Source organism: Astatotilapia calliptera, chromosome 11 (assembly GCF_900246225.1).
Source record: "Astatotilapia calliptera chromosome 11, fAstCal1.2, whole genome shotgun sequence".
Lineage (NCBI taxonomy): Eukaryota > Metazoa > Chordata > Actinopteri > Cichliformes > Cichlidae > Astatotilapia > Astatotilapia calliptera.
The window spans coordinates 22,149,584-22,161,202 of NC_039312.1; the positions used below are offsets into that span (position 1 = coordinate 22,149,584).

At 39.1% G+C, this 11,619-nt stretch overlaps 1 protein-coding gene across 2 annotated transcripts; it reads left to right on the forward strand.

Annotated features, from left to right (window-relative positions):
• The first annotated feature begins 2,289 nt into the window (after positions 1–2,289).
• On the forward strand, positions 2,290–5,330 carry cox6b2 (cytochrome c oxidase subunit 6B2). Of its 2 annotated transcripts, none has more exons than XM_026185705.1 (4): positions 2,290–2,371; positions 2,784–2,953; positions 4,501–4,601; positions 4,973–5,330. In XM_026185705.1, the coding sequence occupies exons 2-4, from the start codon at positions 2,848–2,850 to the stop codon at positions 5,024–5,026; spliced, it is 261 nt and encodes an 86-aa protein (XP_026041490.1). In that variant the 5' UTR covers positions 2,290–2,371; positions 2,784–2,847; the 3' UTR covers positions 5,027–5,330. The 2 variants fall into 2 exon arrangements, with proteins under 2 accessions (XP_026041490.1, XP_026041491.1); XM_026185706.1 differs by having other exon boundaries at positions 2,364–2,429.
• Positions 5,331–11,619: the final 6,289 nt, after the last annotated feature.

An 11,619-nucleotide genomic window follows, 5' to 3' on the forward strand; every position in this document is an offset into this window, starting at 1 on the left:
CAGAATTTCCTTCCTTTGCTTTGGACAACACCTATATCCTGACTGAGTGAGAAAGAGAGGCAGAGATTGGTAGAAGTGAGAGAACGGTAAATTTACACACACAAACACACACATGGGTGTTTGGCACCCTGTTGGGAATATAATATACTGTATTGTACTCTGCACAAAACAATCTCGATATCTATCTTTTTGCCCATCTGAGTTAAATGAAAATGTCACAGAATAAAGCTAAATTATATGAAAAAGCCTTAATGGGTTTAAAAGACTATTTTTGATTTAAACCAGGTACTGTGACGTGATTTATGATGAGAAAGACTATCACAGTGCTCAACAAAATGCAAGGAAGTTTGAAGTTTTGCTGAAAAGAGGATGAAGGAAATGCACACAGTGAGACAGGAAGCTAGAGCGAGACACCTGTGATCTTTGACCTGGTCTTCAACAGGAAGATGTTGATGGAAAGAGAAACTGTCACAGTCATCATAAAGGGCTAATAAAGTTTGTCCCATTACAAAGACTCCTCCACCATTTCCAAGTTCTTACCATGACTAAAAGAGAAAATAATATATTACTTATGATTAAATGTTAAATTTCCTGTTATTGTCACTACCAGTGAAGTGATATGAAAATTTCGTATTGTTTGCGAAACAGAGGAGTACTGTATGTATTACCTATGCTCACCGGTCACTTCATTAGGCACACCTGTCCAACTGCTTGTTAGTGCATGTGGTGCTGATGTTCAAACTGAGCATCAGAATGAGGAAGAAAATGTGAAAAGGGTGTTAAATGATTTTAAATATTTCAGAAGGTGTTGATTTGCTGGGATTTTCCCACACAACCATCTCTAGGGTTTACAGAAAATGGTCCAAAAAAAGAGAAAATATCCAGTGAGCAGTAGCTCTCTGGGTGAACATCCTTTGCTGCCTTCTTGTCAGAGGTCGAAAGAAAATGGCCAGAATGCTTTGAGCTGATAGGAAGGCACTAGTAACTCAAATAACCCCCTTTCTCAACCAAGATATGCAGAAAAGCATCTCTGAAAGCACAACATGTCAACCTTGAAGCAGAAGAGCCACAGCAACAAATCACCACAACACGTGCTACTCCTGTCAGATAAGAACAGGAAACTGAGGCTACAGTTTACAACAAAATTAGAACACAAAAGATTGGAAAAATATTGTTTGGTCTGATAAGTCTCAATTTCTTCTCCGACATTCATGGTAAAATCAGAATTTGGTGTAAACAACATGAAAGAACACCTTGTATCAATCGTTCATGCTGCTGCTGTTGCAATATGGCAGATGTTTTCTTGGGACACGTTAGACCTTTTAGTACCAACTGATCATCATTTAAACGCCGTGTCCATGTCTATCCTATTAAGACGCCAGTCTACCCATCTTCTGATGGATGCTTCAAGCAGGATAACACACCTTGGTCAAATCATCACAAAGGTCAAATCATCTCAAACTGGCTTCTTGAACATGGCAATGAGTTCAAGTGTACTCAGATGCCCTCCACAGTCACCAGATCTCAAATAGAGCACCTTTGTGATGTGGTGGAACAGGAGATTCACATCACCTATGTGCAGCTGACAAATCTGCAGGATCTGTGTGATGCTGTCATCACGATGTGGACCAGACTCTCTGAGGAATTTTTCCAGCACCTTGTTGAATCAAAGGGAGCCCAACCCTAGCAACATATAAGTAGTGAAGTATTTAGTGGGTATATATGCAAGATATCTAAGAGCAACCAAAACATTAAAAGAAGAAGATGTCACCAAAAAAATAAAATAATAATACTGGGTTAAGCTATGCTTTGAAAAATTTGCTCTTAATAGGTTACATATTTTCTTCTGTTTATCATGTCACAGTGTCGGAAACTCTGGGAGGGGGCAGCAAAATATGGGTACAAATTAAGAGCAGAAACACAGGAATGTATCTGATTTTTTTAAGGATATCTGGGGTCTGGCATTGATTTAATCTGAGGTCTAAGTGACTTGGAACCAAACAGCCTTAAAGGCAAGAAGGTGAGGTCATCTTTTGATCCAAAATCTGGAAATATTATGTCGCAGAATGAAAACCACCGCTTTCCCTCAAGCAGCAACAAATCCGGAGGTCACACGGGGGGAAGCAAATAAATAAATATATAATAAACTTCTTCTTTGACCCTTGACTCTTCTTATTTCGCTGTATGTTAACTTTTTACCTCTGAAAAAAACATAAATACAATTATTATACAAATATGTGACTGTTAAAGATTAAACGCTGTCGTAAATAAACAGGACGGATTTGATTACGGCGATATCCCAGCGTGCCTTGCGCGTCGGAGAGGAAGGACAATTTTTTCTAGAGAGGACACGTTGAAGAAGCGTCCCAAGGTTAGCTTCGTAACTTCGTAGTATGCTGTTCTAATCCTAACCTTTTGAACCTTTAAAGGTGTCTTTCCAGCGTTTTTTTTTTGTCGTTTAAAACGGTTTAAGTGCTGCGTGTTAATTACGGCCGTATACACACAGATTAACTCGTTAGCTTTGAGCTAACGGCTAGCGATAACCTATTGCCTGAGTTATTTTGTGTGATTACGTTGACTGGGCTCATTTGTATACCGACCTGTGTGCTTATGACAATAGATTTATATACTCAAAACATGTAATTTGTGTGTATCTGAATTAGTAACAATAAGACTGTAAACGTCTAGTAGCTCGGTTAACTAACGTTGTTCCCTCTGTGATAGCTAACACTAGTTAAATGTCTCGTTTGTCTTACACCTTTTTATTCCTGTTTCCCCTGCAGGCTAACCTAGGCCGTGCCCTGTTTCAACATCGTTTAAACCTCCCACTGACTGAAGGATAGAAAAATGGCCGAAGCCGTGTCAGATAAGATCAAGAACTACAAGACGGCTCCGTTTGACGCCCGATTCCCAAACACCAACCAGACCAGAAACTGCTTCCAAAACTACCTGGGTGAGGACTGCTGTGCTGTGATCACACATTATCATACATTAACCCGACCAGAACTGTCTTAACACAACAGGACATGCACTTCACATGCGCGTATGGGGCTAATTTTAGTACTGTGCAAAAACACTTTTTATTTCTTCACTTTGTGCTATGGAAATGGGAAATGTGAGCAGTTCATTGGAACATGTAAACAAACACGGAAATACAGTATTTAAGGTTAAAAAAATGATACGCTTCCCCCCCCCCCCCCCCCCCCCCCCATGTGTCCCTTGTTGACAGTCGGTCCAGGTGCATCTGTCAAGTCTTTGTTTGATGTTTCCTTTCTCAAGGACATGATACTGGTCATTTGCTGTAGAAAATAGTGGAAAATTTAAAAGGTCTGGTTCTTAGATGTAACTTTAAAAATGGGAATCAGTGACTGGTGCTAGTAACAAAGTGCCAAAAATGCAATCTGAAATTGGTTCTTTGCTGAGTTGTTGTTATGTGTGGATGCAACACTGGTTCCTCCCTTGACCTTTTTAATGCTTTTATAGGTCAGTGTTCGTTGGCTAAACAAAGAAACCAAAAAAATATTCCTCTGGAAATGTTCATGTACAAGGACTGGACTAATAATGAGCGAAAAGCAGCCAATGTCAAAAGAAACTTTGAAAGGTCTTCAGAAAGGCTGCAGAACTGTTACTCAAGACAACTTTAAAAATGACAAAGTCTGACTCCTTGGAAGCAAAATATAAATAAATGGAGGGGGAGAGACTGATGACTGGAATTGGTACTCTTAATTCATGCATAATTTTCAAACTTCCCTATATGAGTCTCACAAAGTATACATTATAAAGCCCAATGTTACACTAGTATCACTATGCCTTCACTGTGTAACACAATCCATCCAAGTATAATGATATGCTATATGTTATACTTGGATCGCTATGTTTTTTTAACTGATATGTAAAAACAAATTTCTTAGCGATTAAGTACTTAAATTAATCCTGAAAGGATTTTTTTTTTTTTTTAATGAAGAGCGAGTATGTTGAGTAAAAGATACTTGACTTGGTGACAAGACCGCCAAACATTCTTTAAAAGTTCACTCGCTCTCAGATGTGGACTTTAAACCTTTTTGTAAATAAACCATAACAAAACTTTACTTAATATTAACATTCTAACCTGATTGTTTTCTGGCTGTTATCTTTCTGTGTTCTCTTTTTTTCAGATAAATGTGTTAGATAAAAAAAAAATAGATAAAAATCAGTGCAATAACAGCAGCTGCTGCACTGGACAGACAATAGGTATTGTTATTCAGGAAGTTGAAACATATCAAACAAATCCTGAAGAGAAGGACAAAAAAGACATATTCCCCTCCTCCAAGCATTCAGTGTTCATATTAGGTACTTCAGCAATGTAAACACCAGTTCAGCTTAAAATGATGTTTTATGTAAACAGAAAAGCTTTAACCTGTTTTCACAATGAGCTCTTAGTTTTGCTTCATGCCGGTACTATTTGTCTTCAAGAAGACTTTTATCATTTAAGTAAACCCTGTACCGTTTTTGTTCTTGCAGACTTCCACAGGTGCAACAAAGCTCTGTCAGCCAAAGGCCAGGAAGTTTCTCCATGTGAGTGGTACCAGAAGGTTTACAAGAGCCTCTGCCCTATGAGCTGGGTAAGTTTAAGAAGAAACTGCAGATGTCTCTGACTGCCACAGTTTGTTTCCCTGTACTTCCAGTGTTTTGTTTTTTTGTTTTTTTTTCTTCTGAATGACTGTTCTGGAGTAAACAGGAGTTTGGGGCTCTTTAACCACATTAGGCTTTTGCGTTTCATCACATTTACCGTTGTGACACAAAGTTCTCACTGCTGCATGTGTTGCAGTCAAAGCTGGAAACCTTGTTTGCAGTTGATGTTTTGAAACAGTTTCCACATCACATGTAACTTGTGTGAGACTGTTGTGTCTCATCACCATTTCCAAGGCTAATAATGCTGCTGGTAGGCGTAAGTTACACTTAAGCCTCATGTTTTCTTTAATGTCTCCTGCAGGTTTCTAAATGGGATGAGCAGATAGAAAACGGAAGTTTCCCTGGAAAGATCTGAACTAACCCGTCATGACAGGTGGCTGCAAGACTATTACTTGCAACCTCTTTCATCTGCCTACAAATGTCTTTACAACTGTTACCCTTTCATTATTAGCACTGGTCTTACAAACTAAAAACACGCACAACAAGCACAGTTTTAAAGCTTAAACATGTGTTTCCTGCCTCTGTTATAAACTGGTCTTTAGTGTGGTTGATTTAATAAATACCAGTGCAGCTTTATTTCAGGAAGTTGTTCAGTATTCTGCTGTCTTGGATTGACTTGTGAGTCACCAGAGAGCAAATAAATCAATTTCACAAATCAATTGTGAGTTCTTTCTTTTTTTTTTTGCCATCTGTAATTTAAAACGATCGTGTTATTATCAAAAAAGTTCATTCTTTTATTATTTCTCAGCATTTAAAATCAGTAAGCTGAATAAATTGAGTGCGCTCCTACAACTACATTTAGAGTGTAATTATGTCTAAAATGTGAACACAGAAGTCAATAACTAATGAACAAAAATGCTCCAAAGCTTTATCTGACAAAAACTTCTGTTCACATTGGCCTTGTTACATATCTGCCTGCTTTCGTCTTAAAGTTCACTTGAATATCAGTAGCAGGTTTTCAGTTCTGTTATTTAGTATCAGCAAGGCCTTCATGAGTAACTAAGTTTATTTAATCCTCTCAGATATATTCGTTACCCTCAGCAAAATGCTGATGCGGTCTTGTCACCCAGGGCGAACACCTAAATTTGAATGTGATAACTTAAGAAAGCTGGGATGTAGGATTTTCACATTGATACCATAGGTGCATCTACTACAGATCTCTGAGGAGTTTAAATCTCGGTAACCTCGACCTGGTAGACTGAATGGTAGCACCCACTGTTATTTATCAACTTTTCTTTTTGTTTCCACGGAGTGGCTGGAGCACTGAGGTCAGAGGCTGATTTTGTTGAAACCACCCTTTTTACCACAAGGGTGCACTATTGTCACTCACTCGCTGTATAAAATAGTTAAAATAATTGGACCCTACATTATTTTTTTTAGTCAATTTGGAACAGTTTTTATACCAAACCACAGTAAAAACACCTGAAGTGTCATTCTCTGGCTTGGAATTTGATTACTTTCCCTAATGTGATCCAAATTATATGAAAATATACTGCTGTATAGATGCTAAATGTAATCAGAATGCTTCAGATCCATTGGCATGAGTCAGATCAAGGAGGATGGTGGCTTTAGGGAATCCCAATTTGTACTACCTCTGTATATAGATAGATAGAGATATACAATAGATAATATAGGACAAAGGTTCAAGGGGTAACTTGGCACCGTCTTCAGTTGTGTTCCCACTAAATTTGTCCAGGTTCCCTTGAAGACATCAACCTATCATTTTCTTAAGGATTGTTCCAGACAGTGTAAGAATAAAGCAGCACAGGTGTGGTCATATACACTGCAAATAATGCATGGAACAGAGGTCAGAGGGTTACTTGACAAGGATCACAAGATCTGTGACAGGACTGTGATTCAGTGGATTGCTCTGTTGCCTCATAACAAGAAGGTTCCTGCTTCAAATCTGAGTCGCAATTTCAGTGAGTGTCGGAAACTCATTGAAATCCCACATGAAAGGTTTCATACCACTGCTTTGAACACACACTTTGAAGTTTGCACGAGTTTTTAAAATTTTATTTATTTTTAAATCCACGTCTGTTTGTGTTTGGCAAAACTGAACATCATATCCTGTAATAATAGATATTTTACTCCAAAATAAGTGTTTTTAGATATCAAATAAACTCTTCTCTGAGTGGTATTCCACCTATTCAGGAAACATTCATTGTTCATTGACTCATGTTTTATTCCCTGTTGAAGACCTGTGTGCCAAAATGTGTTTCTTTTAACCTTGCTGTGCAAATAAAGGCATTTTAGTCTTATTTCAAAAAGGGAGAGCCTGGAACTTAAAAAATGTATCCCTTCCAAAGTGCGCCTCACATAGAAGTGAGTTGAATGGAGGATGTGGTCCTTCTCTTATAGTTGGCCCAGATCAAAACTGACCAGAGGATACAATAAAGGCATGTAAGAGTCATTGGCTAGTGATGTAGAAAGAGACTGTATGGGGTGTATTGGTGCATAGCTGGTGCTACACCCAAATTTATGTCATAAACTGAACTGTGTAGCATGCGGAAGTTACACCAAGAATGGATTTCATCAGAGGTGGGTGTGCACCAACTGAACTCCCCCTGAGAGGGAAGTGCGAGACGTTTTAATGAACGGGTGACTGAAACCCCAATAAATTAATCAAGAAGGTTACAATGAGAACTTTATCAATCCTGACGTAAGCTTGTAGAAAATATACGCTTAATCATCTAAAGTTAAACATGATATCTGCTCAAAATTAGTTTTCATTTATTGCTTGTTTGATTCAAAGACTGTTCACTACATGCAAAGTTTCCAAAGCTGGAGACCCAGGCGGTATGCATCAAACTATGCATCACATTTTCTTTCAGTTTATTGTGGATCTGATAAATGCCTACTCGAACTCTGTCTAAGATTGACTTGACTTGAGTTGACTGAAAAAAGTGTATGAAACATAAACCTTGTTATTATAATTATTTATAAGTTTGTAACAGCCTCTGCTCAATAAATATCAGCTAAATGAATAAGTAGGAGTGTTTACAATCGTTAGTAAAAAAAATGCTCTTTTGGATCAATAGCAAATCTGAAACATGAGGTGGCAGTGTTGCACTAGTTAGTGTACTATCCCTCCACAGTCTGTCAGATCTTTGCAGTAAAAGAAATTACTTCATAACCCACATGACCCACAATCTTAACATTAATAACCTATGTTCACCCACAGCTAAAAAGCTTAAAAGCATTGATGCCCAAAGGGAGATATATGAAATGTTATCTTTAGTATGGAGCCATGCTACTGGAATAAATGCAGAATGTGGTTTGACAATTTTCTGTAATAAGCAAGGCCTTTCCTGTGTTGCAGCATACGTGGTTCCTTAACTAGTTAAGGATTCAAATGGTTTACTTATCAGGATATAAATATAATCATCTGTCCGGTCTTAAAATCAGGAAAATACTACCTCAGAAAAACACATGAAATACCAGCAATTGGTTTCTGTATGAGTTTATCAGAGTCTTAGATCACTGTGTGGAAATGTTGCCCCACTCTTCTTTATAGTGTTGCTTCAGTTTACTGAAGTCTGGAGGCATTAGTTCTCTTAAGATATTGCTACAGTATTTCAGTCAGGTTGAGGTCTGGCCTTTGTCATTGATTCTCTTCTTTTCAGCCATTATCTTGTAGATTTGTTGCTGTGGATGAGTTCACTGGGTTCATTGTCCTTTTGCACGACCTCAGTTTTGGTGAAGCTTTAGTTGTCGGACAGATGGCCTCACATTTGACTCTTTAATACTTTGGTATATTTAGGAATTCATGGACAACTCAGTGACCACAAGCTGCCCCTCTAAATCACCACCATGATTGATAATAATTAATAATCATGCATAATCGTTCTTTTTAATGTAGCTACTTTGAAGTATTTTGTTCCCAAGCATTTGCACCATTAAACCTCCTAAGTAGGATAATAACTTTCACATGAGTAAAGAGTCTAAATCTTGCCAGCTACTATATACAAAATGATGTTCTTCCATAACACACCACTTTTCGTGCAATACGCTTGTTTAGGACACAATGCTTTACCTTAAAAAAAAATACCCCTAGCAATGTTTTCTGACATTTATTTCCCCCGTTGAATGTTTTTCCTGGCAGTATGGATTAGAGGATGTGTTAGATAAGTATTCAAGAATTTTATCAAATCTAAGGTACACACACACAAGGTCCACCTGTTCAAAAAGGCACATCTAAAGGCCAGTCTTATGTTCTAAGGTGAACGTCTAAATAATTCAGAGAAGGCTGGGGGGAAAGTGTTGTGGTCAGATGAAACATATAATGAGCTTTTTGGCACTAAGTCAACTCAGTGTGTTTGGAGGAAAAGAAATGATATGACCCAAAGAACACCACCCAACAGTCAAACACGGAGGTGGAAACATTATTTTTTGGGGCTGTTTCTCTGCCAAGGGTACAGGAGGACTTCACCATATTGAGGGGCCAATGGACATGTGGAGGAAAAGCTACTTCTCTCAGCCAGAATACTGAAGATAGGTCATGGATGGGTCATCCAGCATGACAATGGTCAAAAAGATACTGTCAAGACAACCAAGGAGTGAGTACAGAAGAAGCAGCACATTGAGGTCATGGGAATGGCGTTTCCGTATCCCTATCCTGAGGAACACTGTGGGGGGAGCTGAAGCTTCAAGTTCCTAAGCAGCAGCCAAGAGACCTACATGATCAAACGAGTTTCTATAGACAAGTGGGCCAAAGTCCCTCCTGAAATGTGGGTAAACCTGGTGACCAACTACAAGAAATGTCTCAGCAACAACGGTTTCTCCCACAATTACTGAATCATGCTTTGCTTTGTGGATCAAATACTTATTATTTATTTATGGTTAATATTCTGGTTGATATTTCTTTGGAAGTGAGGAAAATTGTAAATTCAGCAGGGGAAATAATAATGTATTTAAGAAATTCTTAGACAAAATGCAGAAGCTGCATGGAGAAAACTACGCCCATCTTTCAGTAACTTGTAGAAACACCTTAGAAGCAAATGGTTTCTGTATGACTTTAGACTGTTGGGTCACTGTGGGGGAAATGTTGCCCTACTCTTCTTTACAGTGTTGCTTCAGTTCATTGACATTTGCAGGCATTTGTTCATGCATAGCGTTCTTAACGTCCTGCTACAGTATTTCAGACCGTTTGAGTTCTGGACTTTGACTGGGCCACTGCAACATCTGGATTCTTTACTTTTTCAGCCCCTCTTGCTTAGATTTTCTGCTATGCTTGGGATCATTGTCCTGTTGCATGACACAGTTTAAGTAAAGCTTTGGTTGTCAGACAGATGGCCTCACATTTGACTCTAGAATATTTTGATATACAGGGGAATTCATGGTTTACTCAGTGACCCTCCAAATCAGTAACCTGCCTCCATCATGACTGGCAGGTGGAATGAGGTGTTTGTGTGGTTATGCCGTGTTTGGCGCTGTGCATGGTGGTCAAACATCTCCACTTTGTTCTTGTCTGTCCAAAGCATATCTACAGGAAAGGGCAGAGCAGGCTGTACCTGCCGCAGAGACTCAGGTTGTTTGGAGTGGAGGGCCCACTCCTGAAGATCTTCTATGACTCTGTGGTGGCCTCAGCCATCTTTTACGGTGTGGTCTGCTGGGGTGGCAGCATCTCTGCCGGGGACAGGAAGAGACTGAACAGGCTGATTAAAAGGGCCAGCTCTGTTCTAGGACACCCTCTGGACCCAGTGGAGGTGGTGAGTGGCAGGAGAATGGCGGCTAAGCTATCATCCCTGTTGGACAACATCTCCCACCCCATGCAGGAGACTGTGACAGCACTGAGCAGCTCCTTCAGTGGCAGGCTGCGGCACCCACGGTGTGGGACGGAGAGATTTCACAGGTCTTTCCTCCCCACTGCTGTCAGACTCCACAACAAAGACTTTAACTGATCAAACACACACATCCACACATGTGCAGTAACAGTAAGTGCAATACTCTTTTCTGACATCATTGTATTTTTACTCAGTTGGATACAGCATTTGTATTCTATTTTTGTCCTATTGTATATTTTATTCTATTGTATATAGTATTTTATTTTTATTTTATTCTGTACAGTTGTGTACTGTATTTATTCTTATTGTATTCTAATTTTTGCTTCATAACTTTTGTACTGTCCACTTCCTGCTGTGACAAAACAAATTTCCCATGTGTGGGACTAATAAAGGTTATCTTATCTCATCTTATATTGTTCCAGAGATCTTGTAATACATTCAGATGAAACTTTGCAAACCTAAGTTGTGCTAACATGTTCTTTTTAGAGACAAGAGGCTTACTCCAGGATGTAGTTTTTCAGTTTTTCTGACTGTACTGTCATAAACTTTAACATTTAAAATGCTAAGTTTTAATTCAAATACAGTGGGGCAAAAAAGTATTTAGTCAGCCACCGATTGTGCAAGTTCCCCCACTTAAAATGATGACAGAGGTCAGTAATTTGCACCAGAGGTACACTTCAACTGTGAGAGACAGAATGTGAAAAAAAAATCCATGAATCCACATGGTAGGATTTGTAAAGAATTTATTCGTAAATTAGGGTGGAAAATAAGTATTTGGTCACCTCAAACAAGGAAAATCTCTGGCTCTCACAGACCTGTAACGTCTTCTGTAAGAAGCTTTTCTGTCCCCCACTCGTTACCTGTATGAATGGCACCTGTTTGAACTCATCATCTGTATAAAAGACACCTGTCCACAGCCTCAAACAGTCAGACTCCAAACTCCGCCATGGCCAAGACCAAAGAGCTTTCGAAGGACACCAGGAAAAGTATTGTAGACCTGCACCAGACTGGGAAGAGTGAATCTACAATAGGCAAGCAGCTTGGTGTGAAAAAATCAACTGTGGGAGCAATCATCAGAAAATGGAAGACATACAAGACCACTGATAATCTCCCTCGATCTGGGGCTCCACGCAAGATCTCATCCCGTGGGGTCAAAATGATC